General features: G+C 46.0%; 1 protein-coding gene across 3 annotated transcripts in view; it reads right to left on the bottom strand.

The window, feature by feature from the left end:
- Positions 1-1,434: 1,434 nt before the first annotated feature.
- The window catches only part of TICAM2 (TIR domain containing adaptor molecule 2), a 21,767-nt gene continuing 2,422 nt past the window's right edge, over positions 1,435-20,779 (bottom strand). For 2 of the 3 annotated variants that reach the window (XM_077746230.1, XM_077746231.1), the window contains exons 2-3: positions 12,341-12,454; positions 1,435-4,237 (exon numbers count right to left, since the gene is read on the bottom strand). In XM_077746230.1, coding sequence (XP_077602356.1) covers positions 3,492-4,178 — 687 coding nt within the window. In that variant the 5' untranslated portion in view covers positions 4,179-4,237; positions 12,341-12,454 and the 3' untranslated portion in view covers positions 1,435-3,491. The remainder of the gene's footprint in view (positions 4,238-12,340; positions 12,455-20,779) is intronic. The other variant, XM_077746232.1, reaches the window with a different exon arrangement.

Genomic DNA, 20,779 nt, shown 5'->3' with positions numbered 1-20,779 from the left:
TCCTCCTCCCTTTAGCTGCTTTGATAACTTTTTTAAAAAGTTTATTTTGAAAGTGTGCACTCACATGCCAGTGGGGGTGGGGCAGAGAGAGAGGGAGAGAGAGAATCTCAAGCAAGCTGAGTGAGTGGGGCTTGATCCCACAACTTCAAGATGTGGAGAAACAGCCACCCTCTTACACTTTTGGTGGGAATGTAAACAGGTGCAACCACTCCAGAAAAACAGTGTGGAGGTTCCTCAAAAAATTAATATTAGAACTCCCCTATGACCTAGTAATAGCACTGCTAGGAATTTACCCAAGGGATATAGGAATGCTAATGCATAGGGGCACATGTACCCAATGTTCATAGCAGCACCTTCAACAACAGCCAAATCATGGAAAGAGTCTAAGTGTCCATCAACTGATGAATGGATCAAGAAGACGTGGTTTGGGGCACCTGGGTGGCTCAGTAGGTTAAGTGTCTGACTTCAGCTCAGGTCATGATCTCATGGTTCATGGGTTCAAGCCCCGCGTTTGGCTCTGTGCTGACAGCTCAGAGCCTGGAACCTGTTTCAGATTCTGTATCTCCCTCTCTCTCTGATCCTCCCCTGCTCACACTGTCTCTCTCTCACTCTAAGAAGTTTAAAAAAAAAACATTAAAAAATTAAAAAAAGATGTGGTTTATCTATACAATGGAATACTACATGGCAATGAGAAAGAATGAAATCTGGCCATGTGTATGTAGCAACATGGATGGAACTCGAGGGTGTTATGCTGAGCAAAATAAGTCAGGCAGAGAAAGACAGATAGCATATGTTTTCATTCAATGTGGAATAGGAGAAACTTAACAGAGGACCATGGAGAAGGGGAAGGGGAAAAAATAGTTAAGAAGAGGGAGGGAGGCAAACCATAAGAGACCCTTAAATACTGAGAACAAATGGAAGCTTGGTTGGGGGTGGGAGGGGAAGGGGGGTGATGGGCATGGAGGAGGGCACTTGTGGGGATGAGCACTGAGTGTTATATGGAAACCAACTTGACAATAAACTATAATAAAAATTTTAAAAATAATAAATAAAATAAAGGTTATTTGGAGAGTGTGCGTGCGCATGCCAGTGGGGGAGGGGTCAGAGAGCAAGGCAGAGAGAGAATCCCAAGCAAGCTGTGTGCTCGGGGCTTGATCCCACAGGTGCAAGATCATGCATGACCTGGATCAAAATCAAGAGTTGAGTGCTCAACTGATGGAGCCGGCCAGGTGCCCCAGGAATTCTTTTCACAGCTGTTAATTTCAACAGTTATTCAGGACTTAACATTCTTCTTCATCATACAAAATATACATAACTCCAAACTGACTGAGACATGGCGCCTGGTGCTCTGAGTAGCAGAGATGGATGCCTCGTTTCAAAAACACTTCTCAACAACCTTCCCTGGAGTTGGAAATAATCAAGTGCAGTCAAGGGTAAAGAATAAAAGCATTTATTTAAAAAACACTGTCCAGCATCAGGAGATCCAACTTCGGTAGGAAGCGTGAAGGGCGGGGTGGCTGATGTTTTTGAGTGTATGAAATTGGGAGATATGCAAAGCTGTCTGGTTAAAAATCCATCTATATATTTATTATTAAAACTGGAAGAGTGAGTAAGGAAGCTACTATGATAGAAAGGGACTTCAAGTAAAGACGCCGCCGCCGTCCCATGAAAACAATCTCTTCTTCAGTAAGTACTGGCAAAGCTGGAGGTCTGACTTCCTTGTGGGATTAGGCAGAAGCTCCTCATCAACATTCCGTCATGGCTATGGAGAGGTGGATGCAGAAAGATGCGAGCCGACCCCCTGTACTCATAAGAGATGCAGAAAAGTGAGGAGAAAGAAAAATGGGGCAGAAGGACTTTGCTCAACGGTCCCCATAAAAATGTATTTTGAAAGAATCTGAGGAAGCACAGATCGTCCTTCTTTGCTGACTATAAAAGTGTTAACAGACAGCGTTAGAAATCAATTATGCTGTCAGACATCACAGTAGCCTTTCACTGTAAGCGTAGCTAACGCCTCCTGCAAATTATGACACATCACATTACAAAATTGGTTTTGTATTTTTTTTTCTTTTGCTCGTTTGCTTTTCTGGTCCCTAGTTGTTCACATTCTGGGAGAGGACAAAGGCCTTTAGAGAGGCATCAATTCAACCCTTTCATTTCACAGATAAAGGAGGGTAAGGTCACATTCAGCCTCAGTGGCAGAGACTGGACTGGAACCAGGTCTGCTGATCCCCCCCGTGGGGTGCTTTCCCTGTCACGACAGGATGTGATTCGCACTCCACCCCATCCCCAGTCTGTACCTGAGGGCTCTTGTTCCGGCTCGGCTGGGGAGGCGGGGCCTGAGGGGAAGGAACGGGGCCATGTGGGCCTCTCTGCCTCGCTGTGAGCGCCTCCTACTTCCACCCCAAGTCCATACATAATCTACAACACGCACGCACGCACGCACAGTCAGGCCGCTCTGATCACCCAGCTGAGAAATACTTCCTGGGCAGAGCACTGTGACAGGAATTTCTTTTTTAGTTCTTTTTTGATATTTATTTATTTTTGAGAGTGACAGCCAGCATGAGCAGGGGAGGGGCAGAGAGAGAGAGAGAGAGAGAGAGAGAGAGAGAGAGAGAGGATCCGAAGTAGGCTCTGTGCTGACAGCAGAGAGCCTGACGCGGGGCTCAAACCCACAAACCGTGAGATCATGACCTGAGCTGAAGTCGGGGGCTCAACTGACTAAGCCACCCAGGCGCCCCAGCAGGAAGTTTTAAAGGCTGCCTTAAGAGAGATTAAGGAGAACATCTGGTCAAGGACACTCCAGGGGACATGGTGGCAAGGTTCCCTGGAGTCCCTAACCAGGATGCCGTCAAATGGCATTACTACTCAGTAGTAGGCACTGTCTCCAAATACCCAAATTCCAGCAGAGAGAAAAAACACATCTGATTGGATTCTTTTAAAAAGCCCCACCATTCTCGTATCTGCTTTTAATTTCCTATTTATCATGACTTAACATTCTGAATGTTCTCTGGGGCTCTCCATCCTTCTGGGTGGCCATACCAGTACCGCTCAGCTGCAACAGTTCTGGGAGGTGCCTCAAGAGTGAGGATACTCACATCTCCCGGGGATGTCTTCTTCCATGTGTCCTTGGAGAACAAAATACTAGTGTTACCGTATTTTGATAAGGTCTACCCTGTAAGTCTGGGTTGAAGGGCTGCTGCAAGGAATGTGAATTAAGGCTAATCTTCTGGGATATTCGCGAATGAGGAGAACCGTGATGGGAACGTTCTTCAAACTCTGACGATCTCTGGTTTATCAACACATCGTCGCAGAAGACCTCAAGTCTGCGCAGTGTCCCGTAGGAACTTGGCTTTCTTGGTGCCCCTAGGTTTCTGGAAGAGCCACATTCTCTTTATGTCTCAAGGGAAGGCGAATCATCTGTTGCAGAAAACAAGAGTCAGCCTTGGGGGGCAGGAGGAGGGGGGTCCATCTCAGGCGATCGATTGCCTTCACAGGGTAGTTCTGGTCTCTTTCCATATAGATTGCTGTATCTTATACACAGACTCCTGGAAGATCCTCTCCACTTGGGTAGGAAAGCCGCGGCTCTCCTCCTCCAGGGCATTGATGGTGCGCAGAGCAAAGGGAGTCCTTTCTCGGGGCAGGGGGTTATTCAGGGGTCGCAGGGGTATGACAGAGTTATACTTGTGCCTCCTGTTCACCGAGTTCATGAGGGACGTGTAGAACTGGAACTTACACCAAGTGTCTCTTAAAAAGTTCTCGGTCAACAGTAAGATGGTCCAGGCGGACCCGTTGACGGCGTCATCCAGGTTCTGTAGGTGCTGCCTGCCGCACGGCATCTCGGCGAAGATTATTCCGGGTCTGATGCCGAAATCATTCTGCAGCAGATTCTGGACTCTGAGGGCTTCATCCGTGTCGTCTTCTGCGTGCAGTATCACAAACTTGAGGAATACCTCCTCCTCTTCCCCTTCAGACGCCTCTTCTGTGGCCTCAGGGCCCTCCCGCTCTCCAGGGGGCAGCGGGGCACCAGGGCTGCGCTCAGCAATAGCGCGTAGGGAGATGTCCTCAGATTTCTTGGACTCTGCCTCGTGAGGTCTCTGACTCATATCTACACCAGGGCTTTTTCCCCAGGGCAGAGAGAGAGGGCAGGGGTCTATTTTAGACTTTCCGACACCCATTATCAATATCCAAGTCGGGAGAGGAGACCTTCACTTCTTCCTCAACGTCTCTTTTCATTCTAAAAAGGGAAGAAACAACAAAGCAGACGAAAGCTTGTAAAAGCGATCAACACATTAAACATGGAAAATGTGTTCTTCATTCGACCGGAAAACCCCAAAAAGATCATAATATATAGGTCCTGAGAAAGAAAGGCCAATCAGATCTTGGGGCCAGGTGACCCTTTGTCTTTTATGAGCGTCACAAGGGCCACCACAGGGAAGGCCGAACAGAGCGTCAATGTAATGTAACAGGAGACATTTGGAAATCTTAAACGGTATTATGTTCGCACTGTAGACCTCCAGAATAAAGTCAGTTGCCTTGGTATTTCACTGGGATGGTACCATACCACTCTCTCCATATGGAGTCTAAATCCAAACTTCTTCATTATCCAATTATTGTGTAAACGGGAAACAGTGAAGTTGAAAGCAACAGAATACTCAAATATAAAAAGTATTTTTGTATCAAACACAAACACAAAACAGAACACACATTTCCTAAAGAGCATTAGCCTCCAGCTCTACTAACTCAGCACAAAGAGAAGACCTGAAATGGCTAATGAAGTGACATCCAGGGTTTACCAGCTCAGCTCAGGTTGCTCTGGGCTCAGGCACTGGTGTTGGGGCTGGTGGGGAAATTGCAGGAAGGGTTGTGAAAAGTACAGAATGTCTTTTTCTGGCTAATCTTGGGAATACTTCAGAAACCTTAGGGTTCATCGACAGAGAAATTGACACTTCATTTTGGGCATGGAATATGGAAACAAAGGCTGCTGATTTTCTCCAGTGAAATCAACAAAGAATCATTACAGTCTATCCTCATTCTGTTGTTTTAAAAATTCTAAGTTCAGGGGCACCTGGGTGGCTCAGTCAGTTAAGCGTCTGACTTTAGCTCAGGTCATGATCTCGTGGTTCATGAATTTGAGCCCCACGTCCAGCTCTGTGTTGACAACTCAGAGCCTGGAGGCTGCTTCTGATTCTGGTGTCTCGCTCTCTCTCTCTCTGCCCCTCCCTTGCTTGCACTCTGCCTCTCAAAAATAAATAAAAACATTTAAAAAAACTAACATTAAAAAAATAAAAATCCTAAGTTCATAGTGGAAGAATGAGATCAGCTATGAAAATAAAGTACTTTGCGTGAATCTAGTTTAAACAAATTTTCAGGTAATGTTGTTAACAGGACCCCTAACTAGGCAGTTTCAAGGGGGATTCTTTCATCAAAAGATAGAAAATTTACAAGAGAAAAATAGGGGCTCCATATTTTCAAAGAGGGGCCCAAAGGCTCTATTCTGGAGCTTTTTTAAAATATATATTTTTAAGTTTATTTATTTTGAGAGAGACAGAGTCCCAAGCAGGCTCCACGCTGTCAGCACAGAGCCGATGTGGGGCTTGATCTCAGGAACTGTGAGATCATGACCTGAGATGAAATCAAGAGTTGACTGCTTTACAGAGTGAACCACCCATGTGCCCCTCTATTCCAGAGTTTTAAAATTTATTGTTCATGGACAAAGGCCAGAGTTTAAATCACAAACACAATTAGGTTTACAATCATAATGATTGTATATGAATAACATATACCAAAATAATTTAGGTTTAGAAAAAAAGCATTTAGCAAAAATGGTGGAAAACTGTTATGGGAAGAAAAGTTAAGGAAAAACACAGAACATTTTTTAATGTACTTAAGCAGAGAAAGGGTTTGCTACTGCCTCTGAACAGTGAGGGAGTTGCTGCCTACTGCGTCTCCTTTATTATGTCTGTATTTTAGCTTTTACTCGACAGCTACCAAGAGGTACTCTATGGCGTTAACTCCAAAATGCCACACACATCCATCCCAAAGAGCAAAACTGCGTGAATTTGGAATCTCTTCACTGGTTAGAATTAACTGCTGACTTTGTTGTTGTGTGAGGGGAAAAAAGGTGTTCTTTGCAAAGCTGCAGCAAGAAGCTTCTCCTGTATAAAAAATAATTGTTGGGGCGCCTGGGTGGCTTAGTCGGTTAAGTGTCCGACTTTCGCTTAGGTCGTGATCTCGCGGTTTGTGGGTTTCGGCCCCGCGTCGGGCTCTGTGCTGACTGCCGGCTCAGAGCCTGGAGCCTGTTTCAGTCTGTGACTCCCTCTCTCTCTGACCCTCCACTGCTCACGCTGTCTCTCTCTCTCTCTCTCTCCTAGAAATAAATAAAAAAGCCTTAAAAAAATTAAAAAAAAAAATTGTTGAGTGACTTACCGAATTGTTGACTTGCTATATGCACTCTATTGTCAATACAGTCTGAAACTGATGGAAACTGACACAAGACTGTATGTTAACTACACTGCGATTTCATTTTGAGAGAGAGAGAGAGAGAGCGAGCTCACGGTGGGTGCAGAGGGAGAGGGAGAGAGAGAATCCCAAGCAGGCTCCACACTGTCAGCACAGAGCCAGACGCAGGGCTTGAACTCAAGAACTGTGAGCTCATGACCTGACCGAAACCAAGAGTCACATGCTTAATCGCCACCCAGGGGCCCCCATTACACTGCAATTCCAAAAAACTATTAACCATTCAGAAGAATCTACTTATGGTGTCAATTAGAAAGCGCTCTGCTTATATTCACGGAGGTAAATGCCATTATCATCATCACTAGCAACTCAGGTCATTAGTTTCTCCTGTACCCTCCACTGTTTCTTTATGAATATATATTCTTTTTGCCATTCACAAAAATGTATAACCATTCATGTACATGCATGTATATAAAACACACACACACATACTGAAAAACAGCAGTGCACACACCGAGCACATAATTTCCTCACTCTTGTTTACAATGAAATCCTCAACCATGTGGGTAAAAGCAGATCGTTCTGTGTTCCTGGACATGTGAGCTGTTCCCAATCGGTTCCTATTATGGACAAGGCTGTAGAGAACAGCTCGGAATAAGTCATTTCATAATGTGCACAAGTTCATCTGCAGAATCATTCCCCCCAAATGGGATTTCTCTATCAAAGGGCAAATGCATGTGTAACAAGGACAGGTTTGGCCAAATTACTCTAAGATGGAAACTTTTGTGTGTCTGCTTTTAACCTGACAGAATGACATCCCGACTCCTACCACTTGTCACAGTAAAGATCTAAGATCAAAGCAATAGTTACCATTGACAACAGCCCAACCAAGCTAATTATATCCTCTCAGGGCAACAATGAGGTGGACAAACTCAACTCTTCAGAATGGAGCTCTGAAGGGAAGATCAGGGGATCCTAGATAAGAAGGAAGGAGGGTCCCAAATATACCCACTTCCTACCTAGCAAAAGAGGGTCTCCATAGGGTCCCCCACATTAAATAGGAGTAAAGTGAAAAGGATAATATGACAAATACGTGTACTTGGCAAGCAGGCATACAAATTACAGGAAGTGAAAAGAATATAAAGAATAGCAGGCAAAAGACCAAAAAAATTCCAATTTTTTTGAAGACTGTGTGCTCTGGAAGGGCACCTGGGTGGCTCACTTAAGCATACAACTTCGGCTCAGGTCATGATCTCATGGCTCATGGGTTCAAGCTNTCAGTTGGATAAGCGTCCGACTTCGGCTCAGGTCATGATCTCACATTTCATGGGTTCGAGCCCTGCGTCGGGCTTTGTGCTGACAGCCAGCTTAGAGCCCGGAGCCTGTTTCGGATTCTGTGTCTCCCCTCTTTCTGACCCTCCCCTGCTCATGCTGTCTGTCTCTCTCTCAGAAATAAATAAAACATTTAAAAAAAAAAAAGCCGTGTGACTTTAGTACAAGTTACTTGATAAGTTTGTGTTTTAATTTCAACATGTGCAGAGCGGTGATAATCACAGCAGCCACTTTCAGGGTTTTTATGAAGATCAGAATGGCTGAGAACAGGGCTCCATACGCATTAGCAGCCATTCTGGTTATTACATACGTAACAAAGGAGGTAAAGAAGCATTTACACAGGCAGGGCTTACACTCTGGGGCGGGGCTACTCCAAGTGAGGTCCCCGGACAAGCCAGCCGTCTCTGAAATGTCTGGTGCCAGTCCCTGACAAGATGGGGACACTGTGCCAGGATGTTAATCAGCCACATCAGAGAGGTATGCTTTCCAGTTCAGCTGACTTTTTTCATAGCAAGACATTTTCAATGTAGAAAGCAGCAGGGTTTACCTTCGGTGCCTGCTTCTTCTATTATGAGACCAACGCTCTGAGTAGTAATGCCCTAGGAGACGCTAAAGAGAACTAGTAGCCAATGAAATAAAAGTATCAAAGCTGAGAGAACAGAATTCCCTGAAAAGAGAGACTGCAGACAAATCAAGGGTCCGATACCATTATGAAAAAAATAGAAAAGGCAGAGAGTAGAAGAAACAGGACTGAAAGCAAATCAGTTAAACACGGTGGAAAGGCTTGAGAAAAAAAAATCAGAGAATGTAGAATGGACAATGACGACAAAGCAATTTGAAAAAAGTCATAGCTACGGAGATTAAAAAAAAAAAAGCAGCCAACAGAATAAAAACCAATGCATCTGAAATAGAAAATTGGATGAATGTAGCATGAAATTTGAAGATGTAACAGATTCAACCCCCCCCCCCCAGCAATCAAATGCTCAGCCTTACTGTTCCCAATCAGACATTATGTGCCTTCTGATGTAATTCGATACGTGTACACAGCATAACGCATGAAGCAGTCTTGCCAAAAACGTTTAGCCTGAGTCTAACCAAGTCTTTCGATATAATTACCAGTTTGCAGAAATAAAGAGGACATGAAAAATGTCCACCAAGAGGGGAATGGAGAAAACAACTGTTTTATGCCCATTATCACGGAATAGCACTTGGCAATATGTAGGAATGAACTACTGATACACGCATGGACATAGATGAATCCCAAACTAACTGTGTTGTATGAAGGAAGCCAGACTGAAAAAAAGTACAGATTTTGATTTCACTTATATCAAAATCGAAAGAATGCAAATTGATCTACAGAGACGAGAACATTCCTTCAGACTTGCTTAGGAAGGACGGAGCTTTGACACCTCTCTTCCCTGTAGTATTTATTCCTTGTCCCACACGGCATTCTTGAGAAATGTTTTGCCCTCTATTTTTAAAAATCCACAGTACTTACAGAGCTCTGTTCTAGATGGTGATGAATTACAATTCAGGCTGCCCTCTCACTAGACTTGGGTCCATCCTCTCGGGACCCCTGAGTGAGGATTTATAATTTGATGATATGCTGGGGCAGAATCTAAAAATGCAAACAGGGGTGCCCTGGCTGTCTCAGTCAGTTAAGCATCCAACCTTGGCTCAGGTCATGATCTCAAGGCTTATGAGTTCGAGCCCCACGTTGGGCTCTGTGCTGACAGCTCAGAGCCTGGAGCCTGTTTCAATTCTGTGTGTGTCTTTCTCTCTGACCCTCTACCTCTTATGTGTGTGCTCTCTCTCTTTCTCAAAATAAATAAACATTTAAAAAACATTTTAAAAATAAAGACATTGGTGACAGACACAAGCCATGCGAGTATCTGGGGGAAGAACATCCTGGTCCTGGGGCCGAGAGCACCTAATGCCAGAGGAACAACAGGAGATGGGGTACAGTGGGGCTCGAGTGCAAGGCGTAGAGAAGGAGGAAATATTAGGGCGTCTGGGTGGCTCAGTCAGTTGAGCATCCGACTTCGGGTCAGGTCATGATCTCGTGGTTTGTGGGTTCGAGCCCCGTGTCAAGCCCTGTGCTGACAGCTTAGAGCCTGGAGCCTGCTTCAGATTCTGTGTCTCCCTCTCTCTCTGCCCAGCCCCTGCTCATGCTGTGTCTCTCAAAAATAAACATTAAAAAAATTAAAAAAGAAAAAAGGAGGAGACAATGGGGAGGAGGGTTGTGAGCAGAGGAACACCCCAACCAGACTTTGGTATCTATAGGACTGAGACCAGAATGAAGACAGGCAGGAACACTTGTTAGGAAGCTGGTGCAGGACCCAGGGGCAAATGGTGGTGGCCTGGACCAGGGCCCGGTGGACGGGGTGAGTAGGGGCTGGATCTGCGGTATACTGTGGAGGCAGAACCACGGGGTCTGCTCATGAGGCTGAGTAGGCAGAGATTACAGTCAGGAGTTTGCGGGAGCGGTCTAGCCCGGAGATGTGTATCTGACTTTCATCGGTGTACAGATTGTTAAGTTTATACATTTATTTATTTTGAGAGAGACAGAGAGAGCAGAAGCTGGGGAGGGGCAGAGGCAGGGAAAGAGAAGAGAATCCCAAGCAGGCTCCATACTGTCAGCACAGAGCCCGATGCGCAGCTCGAACTCACGAGCTGTGGGATCACGACCTGAGCCGAAATCAAGAGTCGGATGCTTACCCGACTGAGCCCCCCAGGCGCCCCAATGTATATAGACCGTATTTAAAACCTGAAGACCATAGGAGATCATTAAGGAAATGAGTATAGATAGAAAAAGGAGACGGTCCAAGGGCCGAGCCCTAGGGCACTCCAACCATGTAAGGTCAAGAACAGAAAGGACCAGCAAAGACGACAGAAAGTGAGCGGTTAGGAAAGCCAGAAGGGTCCTAGGAGAGTGTGGCGCTGACTCAGAAAGAAGAGAAGGGAAGCGGTTCAAGGAAAGAGAGCGTGCAGGTGTCTTCCAGTGCCTCCAAAGGCAACACAGGACAGGCTGCTGAAGGAGCCATGAATGCATGACAGACGGACTCAATGAGAATAGCTTCTGTGGGCTTGTGTCAAACGTGAGGTGGGGGCGGGGGACCCTCATGGGACAGGGCTCCAAAGAAAAGAAAAGAAAAGAGGTTCGAGACTGAGTATAGAGAGTAACTTGGAAGGGTTCTGCCATAAGAGCTGGGGGTGGGACGGGGCATGGAGCCCTAAGAAGATTTGCTACAAAGATGCCTGTTGGTTCCCGACAGCTATCTGGCGGAGGTACAGTTTGGTGATGCTGGTGGGAAGGAGGGGAAAAATGAGAACTGGTGGAGGGAAGCCCTGTGTAGGCGAGGCGGGGGTGGGATCCAATGTCGGTGAAGACTCTTGATCTTGACTCAGGTTATGATCTCGTGGTTCATGGGTTCGAGCCCCGCATCAGGCTCTGCACTGACAGTGCCCAGCCTGCTTGAGATTCTCTCTCCCTGCCCCTTCCCCGCTTGTAGGTGCATGCGCTTTCTCAAAATAAATAGATAAACTTACAAAAGAAATTTAAAAAAAGAAACAGGCTTTATGTGAGACAATTTTTCGCAACTGTAGGCTGATGTAAGTGTTCTGAGCACGCTGAAGGTAGGCTGGGCTAAGCTGGGGTAGGTGGGGTGTATTAAATGTGCTCTTAGGGCGCGTGGGTGGCTCAGAAGTTAGGCGTCCGACTTCTGCTCAGGTCATGATCTCGCGGTCTGTGGGTTCGAGCCCTGCCTTGGGCTCTGTGTTGACGGCTCAGAGCCTGGAGCCTGCTTTGGCTCCCTCTTTCTTTGCCCCTCCCCCACTTCCTTTGCATTCTTCCCCTAGGAGAGTGCCCCTCCCCCGCTCATGCTCTGGCTCTCCCTCTCTCTCCTTAGGATATGTTCAATTTACGATGGGTTCATCAGGATGCAACGCCATGGTAAGTCCAGGAAGATATGGACTCAGGTTCTGCAAAGGAGTTCTGCCTCCTGGTGGCGACGCAAAAGTTGTGCCTGGGTTTCCAGCCCTACAGATTTCAGACCTGGAGCCCCACAACCACGCAAGCCAGTTCCCTAAAATAAATGCACCCTGCCCCCACTCTATCCAACCTACCGGTCCTCCCTCTATAGAGAGCCCTTCTACAACCTTCCTTAAGGGTTGCACTAGAGTTATGAGTTCATATTTGCATTTTTAAAACATTTTGACCACCTGGGAAGAGAGGGCCCCAAAACAGCAATAAGTGAAATAATGCTCTGCCATGATTTGATAATAAAATACAAGAACATATACAACTTTCAGTGTGTCCATGCGTTTACCCCAGAAAAAGCTTATTACTGAGATAACTGCCCCAGAAACGTAACACACTTAAGATTAAGGCACCTAGTGCTTGAATCCTTCAGCCTTGAAGAGCCTCTTAAGGTTTTTTCTCTATCTGAACAGCACCATCTTGTGGCGAATATGCATAAAGTCAACAGTGTCCTCCCTTGTTCAATTACATTTCATCCTTATTAATAAATAAGTGATGTGGAAAACTTACTCTGTACCACGACCTGCTGGGTTTCTGGGATGGGAAGCTGGGATAAGTAGACACTCACTGCGCTATTGCTTCGTCCAGGACAACAGGTGCTACGAAAGCGCTCAGGAGGGGTACCTGCAGCGAAGGACACTTGCATGAGTAAGGCTGAGGGACGTGGACGCTTTCCCGGCAGGGGGAACAGCATTTGCAAAAACACAGAGGCACCACAGAACAAAGTACATTAGGATCCTTTCCCACTAGGTGTTTATATGGCTCAAGTACACATGGTGGGGGGGGGAGGGGCAGTACCAGCAAGAAGTAAGGCTGAAGATAAACAGGATTAGTGAGGGAGCTGCCTAATATATTCTGTTCGGGACTTTGAACGTGATTACATTGGCAGAGAGCGCCTGGAAGGTGGTAAGTAGGAGGGGCATGATCTGACTTGTTCAGGACAGGTTAAAATGGCTGCAGGCAAGGAGACCAGGCTGGGGTGTGTAAGGCTCTAAATGGGGAGAACAAGGAGCTGAGAGGCTGTTGCCATAATCTAGGTGATGGAGCAGAGCCCTGTACTAAGGAAGTGACAGGGGACGTGATGATATGTGTGGGGTCATGGTTGGTGGGGAGGGCTCACAGAGAAAGAACCAGGTATGCCTCCCAAGCAGCCCTGTGGAACTGGGTGGGTCATGTGGCCATTTGCTGTTGTGAACAGGGTGGGGGGAGGGGAGCCCTATTCATCTAGTCTGGGACACAGGGAGCTTGTCCCGGGACCCGGAAGAGGAGGGGCCATCAGGCACTCACACGTGTAGGTCGGAGGCCCAGAAGATCAAATCCTGAGCATCCGAGAATACACAGAAAGAGGAGAGCAGAGAGCTGAAGGCAGAACCACTGCCAGAGGGGCATCTGGAGGAGGAGGACCATAAAGGAGGGGAGGAGGGGCGCCTGGTGGCTCAGTTGGTTAAGCCTCCGACTCCCGATTCTGGCTTAGCTCACGATGTCTGGCTTCATGGGACTGAGTCCAGCACTGGGCTCCGTGCTGACCGCGTGGAGGCTGCTTGGGATTCTCTCTCTCTGCCCCCTCCCTCATTCGCACATTGGCTCTCTCACTTTCAAAATAAATAAATTTAAAAAGAAAAGAAAAGAAAAAGGAAGGGGAGGAGTGGCAATGGAGGAGCAGGAAAATCAGACCCACGATGCTACCAGGAGCCAAAGGAGGAGAGCGCCTCAGGCAGCGGCTGGCGTCCACAGCATCCAGCACCTCAAGGTCCACTGGGGCAATTACAGAGGAATGGTGGCGTCACCAAACGAGACGAGGGCCCACAGGGTGTGAGGGCAAGCGTGGCCAAGAAGGAGAAGGGGGCCAGGAGTTACAAGGGAACACGGGGTCCGGAGGGGATTTCATTAAGAGAAGAAAAAACCTGGAATGCTGAGAAATGGAATGTGCTAGGAGAGAGAGAGAAGACGAAAAACAGGGGTGTGGGCTCCTGTTAGTCCTGAGCAGCGTGACCTCTCCTACTCCCCCCGTCCCGCTCTAGGAGAGGAGAGAGGCCACCTGATGCCTGAGCGAGGATGATGCCTGTGACGAACACTGCAGATGACTCTGTGACTTACAGGACTTGGGGGGACAAAGTGAGCGCCCTTCGGTTTCTAGGAAGGGGTGGCTGCATTACACGGGAGACAGCAGACTGCTAGTGCTCGTGCTGTCTGGAAGTGCAAGCGTGGAAAGTCAGTGGACAGTATGGGTGTTCAGCAGCCAAAGGGACGTTCTCTTAGGGTTAGGGTTAGGGTTAGGGTTAGGGTTAGTAAGGTTAGCGCAGCCAACATTTACTCCACCCTCCTTTTGGTGAACCTTCCTGTACTTCCTGCACCACAAGGACTAAAAGCCATATTCCCTAGACTCCCGTGAAGGTAAGATTCCAGGCGTTACTTAAGTTCTGCCCATCAGATGTACTCACGGGTCGGAGGGAAGGATGGCGAGGCAGAGCACAGGGCAGCTGTTTTGCTCCTTTAGGGTTCGGGAGCAGGCGGCTAGCCTGGGGCGAGAGCCCAGCTCCATCAGACCAGCTCTGCTCGGCGGTGCTACCAGAGGCTCTTAGACACTCAACCGAGTCTAGGTCTCCAACTTTCCCAACGATACTGTAAATCCTGTAACAGCCTCCAATGCGTACCTTTCTGCTTCAACCAGCCGGAGTAAGTTCTGGCCTGTGCAACTAAACTGTGACGGACACAACATCCACATTCACGACCAAGCACGACTGCAGAGGTGGGCAGCAACACATGGCCTGCCACCTGCTTTTGTAAATAAAGTTTTACTGGAAGAAAGGCATACACATTCACTGATGTGCTGTCTATGGCTAATTGCATGCTAGAGAGGCAGAGTTGAGTCGTTGCAACAGAAACTGTATGGCCCGTAGAGCCTATGATATTTACTGGCTGGCCTTTTCCAGAAAAGTCAGTTGAACTACAGCAATCCCCTGAACTACAGCTTGGGAGTGCCAAGCTCTATCAGGCTCTGTCCCCCAAAAGAACAGACCTATGCCAGCCAGGTGAGGAACATGTGGACTTTTCTTTGATTTCTTTACTTTGGGAATATTTTTTTAAATATTTATTTCTGAGAGAGAGAATGAGCTGAGGAAGAGCAAAGAAAGAGGGAGACACAGAATCTGAAACAGGCTCCAGGCTTTGAGCTGTCAGCACTGAGTCCGATGCGGGGCTCGAACTCAGGACCTGGGAGATGATGACGTGAGCCAAAGTCGGATGTTTAACCAACTGAGCCACCCAGGAGCCCCTACATTGGAAATATTTTTAAATCCCGCTAAGGTATTCAATAATTTCAAGAATACAATGAGTAGAATTGGAAGTCACTTGATCTTCTACTGAAATAACATTATTACTTTTTTAAAAACCATTAATTTTTGAGAGAGAGAGAGAGACAGACACAGAGTGTGAGCAGGGGAGGGGTAGAGAAAAGGGGGACACACAATCCGAAGCAGGCTTCAGGCTCTGAGCTGTCAGCTCAGAATGCGACATGGGACTTGAACTCATGAACTGTGAGATCATGGGGTGAGAAGAAGTTGGTGCTTAACCAACTGAGCCACCCAGGTGCCCTGAAATAACTGAGAATTGGCTGTCACATGTTTATTTTCTTCTTTTGAGGGCTGCACAGAATCCATAAGGATGGCAAAGGGCTATACAAATAAAAGGATTAACTGTCAAATCTTTCCCACTCCTATTTATTTACAGTCAAAGTAAACTAGTGCCTGCATTTTTCATTTTAGGTAGCTGCGCTTGTATTAGCAACGTTAGGGTTACAGGGGTCTAGCACCCTGTACCTTTGTTTCAGAGCACTAACTATAGCTACAATTAGTGATGTGTGCCATTATTGGCTTGGGCTCTCATTTTTCCCACTAGAATGTGAATTCTTGCTGGACGATGACCAAACCTGTCTTGTTCGCTGTATCCAGGGTGTTGACCATAGCCAGCGTTCCAGAATACCCTCTAAAGGACTGAATGAGACAGTTCCAAATATAAGACTAACACAGTCTTTTAGATTTAGAGAGACCGCCAAACAGAGAGTGCTTTACCCTATCACAGAAATTACTGACTCAAACGGAATAGGAACTAATCAGTCCAAACACACCTTGTTGGATGTTTTATTTTATTTTACTTTTTTAAGTTTATTTATTTTTGAGAAAGAGAGAGAGAACACAAAGGGGAGGGACAGAGAGAGAGAGGGAGACACAGAATCTGAAGCAGGCTCCAGGCTCTGAGCTGTCAGCACACAGCCCTACACGGGACTCGAACCCACGAGCTATGAGATTGTGACCTGAGCTGAAGTCGGGCACCCAACTGACTGTGCCACCCAGGTGCCTGACCTTGTTAGATTTTTTACATGAGCACAGGGCGCCTGGGTGGCTCAGTCAGTTAAGCGTCCGACTTCGGCTCAGGTCATGATCTCAAGGTTCGTGGGTTCGAGCCCTGCATTGGGCTCTGTGCTGACAGCCAGCTCAGAGCCTGGAGCCTGTTTCAGATTCTGTGTCTCCCTCTCTCTCTGACTCTCCCCTGCTCACGCTTTCTCTCAGAAATAAATAAAACATTAAAAAAAAGTTTAAACGAGCAATTATGTTACATATGTAAAACTGATGTGAATATGAATACGGTGCATTCATTTAAAAACACGTCTCCAGCACCAGAGTTGGCAGAAAGCACCTCCTTTTTCCTCCAGGCTGAGCTACTTACTGCTCCGGTGGATGCCCCTAATACCCTGTTCGTATCTCTCACGGTGTATATCACAAAGCACTCTGATGTCCTCACTGGCCTCAGGGGCCTTCTACCTCAGCCTCCCAGGCTTTGCTACGGTCAATGGCAGCTTTGCCTGCCCAGTGAGCACAGCCGGACACTGGAGGCATCCCTGACACGGTCCCCTTCCTCTCCTGCACTTTTTACTTCTAAGCTGTCACCAAGTCCTGCCTATTCGACCTCCAAAATACATCTCACATTGTTCGACTGTCTCTCTCCACCACACTTTCGCTCTGGATCCACATCTCTCTCTCTCTCTCTCTCTTTCTACTTTACCACACTGCTTCCCAGTTTATCTGGTACATGCCTTCCTGGTCAGTCTGGATCCTTTCTCCGCTTATCTTTACAAACATATCTATCTGATCTTGTTACTCCCATGGACAACTGTGCAGGGGCTTCTTACTGCTCTTAGAATCAAAACAATTTTTTTAAATTATGTAAGGGTCAGGTGTACAGCATTAGAATTCAACATCTATATACACTACAAAGTGATCACCCCCAAAAGTCTAGTTTCCACCTACAACATTTTTTCTTCTTCTTCTTTTTTTTTTAATTTTTTAAAATGTTCTAGTGGGGCGCCTACGGCTCAGTCGGTTGAGCGCCCGACTTTGGCTCTGGTCATGATCTCATGGTCTGTGAGTTCGAGCCCTGCATTGGGCTCTGTGCTGACAGCTCAGAGTCTAGAGCCTGCTTCAGATTCTGTGTCTCCTTCTCTCTGCCCCTCCCCTGCTCTTTCTCTCTCTAAAAAACAAAACAAAACAAAGCATTTAAAAAGTTTTTTTAAATAAATAAATATTAAAATGTTCTATTTATTTTTGAGAGAGACAGAGAGCAAGTAGGGGAGGGGTAGAGAAAGGGAGAGACACAGATTCCAAAGCAGGCTCCAGGCTCTGAGCTGTCAGCACAGCATCTGACGCAGGGCTTGAACCCATTAACCATGAGATCATGACCGAAGTCAGACGTTGAACCTTCTGAGCCACCCAGGTGCCCCTCCCTACAACATTTCTTAATAGGGCAAATGAGACACTGCATGATCTGGCTCCTTGACCTCTAATCTTATCTCATGCCTCTCTCCCTTGTTCCTCCAGCTCCCTTATACATGGTCTTTTTTTCAGTTCCTCAAGCTTGCTTAGCTTTTTCCTGTCACAGGATCTATGGAAACGTATTACTGCAATTTTGAAACCTGAGTTATCAGGCTCTATTTTATTATCAGAGAATGCGTACGTTGTATCGTAGGCTAGCCAAAATTCTATGGAAGGTAGACAGTCAAAATGTCCAAATACTGGCAAAGGGCAACAGGAACAATGCCACGTGACTGAATGCTATTAAATCATTAAAAATGTTAGTTAGAAATAATTTCAAAGGCCTGAGAAAATGTTTCCATAATACGTGAACAAAAGTAGACTGTAAAATAGTGTGGGCAGTATGCTATCAGCTTTGAAAAACAAACTAGAGAGACAACAGATTGGAAAGAAGTATGACAAAGAGATATCACTGGTTATCTGTGTTTGGCAGATATGTGAGTATACATATATCTATGTGCATATCTATATCTATGTATTTCCTTTTCTATAATGATAAAGCAATCTGGAAAAAATAGGTTTTTGGTAACTACGCAGTTTTCCAGGTTTTGTATTTTTAATTTTTTTAAATGTCTATTTATGAGAGAGACAGAGAGAGAGAGAGAGCAGGGGAGAGGCAGAGAGAGAGAGAGGGAGACACAGAATCTGAAGCAGGCTCCAGGCACAGAGAACAATGCCGGGCTCAAACTTGTGAACTGTGAGATCATGACTTGAGCCAAAGATGGACGCTTAACTGACTGAGCCACCCAGGTGCCCTGGGTTTTGTATTTTTAAGAAGAAGTCATGTTAACTTGACGCCCAGACAGGATATTCCTCATGTGCCCTATGTGCACATTCCACATGGGTGTAGCCCATCTCCATGGTTAACTGTATGCTTGCCTGTTTTTCAGTTTATATACTTCCCAGGAGTCTGGGAACGCTAACTCTACACCAAAATAGGGCTCCTCCAGTTTTCTATTTTATTGCAAAGCACCAGAAGGCAGAATGTATACCTCTCTAGGACCTATAACAGGTCCTTAAAGCAAGTCAATGTTTAGTCACTCGTAAAACAACAGAAACAAACAAGGCATTTTTGCTTCTATGCAATATAAAAACAAAAATACACAAACGCATCTTCCTGGCCACCTGCTCTGTCCTCTGTGGAGCCTCTTGAGTCACTGCTAGGAAGCACTAGGTTAATGAGTGTGCTTGACAGACAGCAGCTTGTGGCTGGGGTTCTGATTATTTTTTTAAGTGTTTACTTATTTTTAAGAGAGAGAGACAGAGTGTGAGTGGGGGAGGAGCAGAGAGAGGGAGACACAGAATCTGAAGCAGGCTGCAGGCTCTGAGATGTCAGCACAGAGCCTGACACAGGGTTCGAACTCGGGACCGGCAATATCGTGACTTAGGCTGAAGCTGAACGTCTCACCAACTGAGCTACCCAGGTGCGCCTCTGATTTTTTTTAAGTTTATTTTCATTTTTAAAAGAGATAAAGGAACAAGGTGGGGAGGGGCAGGGAAGAGAAGGAGACAGAATCTCAAGCAGGCTCTGTACTGTCAGCAGAGAGCCCGACACAGGTTCAAAATCACAAACCAGGAGATCATGACCTGAGCCGACTCAGACACCTAACAGACTGAGCTACCCAGGTGCCCCAGACGTTCTGGTTTTAACTTAACTCCTGACTTCTCCTTAACTCACCTACTCTCATCTTCTCTTTGTTCCTTATTCCAAATGCCTTCATTTAAAAATGTTATTTCATCTTCTATTCTACGTATTTATGCATCTGAAATCCCAATTCTGAAATGGGAACATTTTTCCCCCTCTCTTTTAAAAGAGGGGAAGGAAGTACACATGCTACTTACTGATAACATCACACAACTAGTTCCTTAGGATAAAAATGAGAAATAAGCATTATCAACGACTTTTTATCATCCAACAGCTTTTCATAAAGATAAAAATATTATTTTTCACTTCCATCCACATCTATTTTAAAAAGAGAACTGAATTATGCTATAAAATCTTTATATTCTGATAGTGGTTTACTTACCACACAACTTAAAAACTTGTGTAATATTCTCTGAACATGCTCCTACCTGTTTCTTCTTCCTATTAAAACTACCTATTCCCTGGGGCACCTGGGTGGCTCAGTTGGTTAAGCATCTGGCTTTGGCTCAGGTCATGTTCTCGTGGCTCATGGGTTCAAGCTCTGCATCAGGCTGTATGTTAACATCTCAGAGCCTGAAGACCGTTTTGGATTCTGTGTCTCCCTCTCTCTCTGTTCCTTCCCTGCTCACACTCCTTCTTTTAAAAATAAGTAATAAAATAAATATTTTTTAAAAACCTACTTATTCCTGGTACCATTCAGAAAAATCTCCAAATGACAGACTATTGTTTCCTAATACCAGGGAAGTGACAGAAAAAAAAAATTACTGCACATTCTTTTTGATAAATGGACAATTTTTCTTTCATTTTCTCTATTTAGAAATGAGAACTGGCTTTAATGGGTAAATATTCTCCAAACCAGGAAGAACATTTTCTAAAAATGCTGAATGTAAAAACAGCAAAGCTGCACATCTTATGAAAACGAGGCTCAAGGGGCGCCTGAGTGGCTCAGTTGGTTGGAAGGCCGACTTTGGCTCAGGTCATGATCTCATGGATTGTGGGTTCGAGCCCCGCATCGGGCTCTGTGCTGACAGCTCATAGACGGGAGCCTGTTTTGGACTCTTTCTTTCCCTCTCTCTCTGGCCCTCCCCAGCTCACACTATCCCTCTCTCTCAGAAATAAATAAAAAAATGTTAAAAAGAATTAAAAAAGAAAGAAAATGAGGCTCAAGACAAAGACGGTGGCACATTTTTGATATGACAGAACCCTTGAAACCAGCGGTGATTTAAAAGACGCCACAGGCTTTGGGGCGTACTGGAGACTAACATGCAGCATCTAACAGCAACCCACACCAAAGGTCACTGGCAAAGGGCTGTTAAAATGGCAAAAGGGATAGTATTTCAACAGGGGGGCAAGAGAAGGTGAAGGTGGACAGCCTGCAGGGGTCGAGCCAACGCCCACTAGAGGCAAAAAGAACAGCAGCGCCATCAGTGTCACTGG

The sequence above is a fragment of the Crocuta crocuta genome, unplaced genomic scaffold (genome assembly GCF_008692635.1).
Source record: "Crocuta crocuta isolate KB4526 unplaced genomic scaffold, BGI_CrCroc_1.0 scaffold218, whole genome shotgun sequence".
NCBI lineage: Eukaryota > Metazoa > Chordata > Mammalia > Carnivora > Hyaenidae > Crocuta > Crocuta crocuta.
Note: the sequence above shows the minus strand (reverse complement) of the source record. Positions and strands in the feature narration are given on the sequence as shown.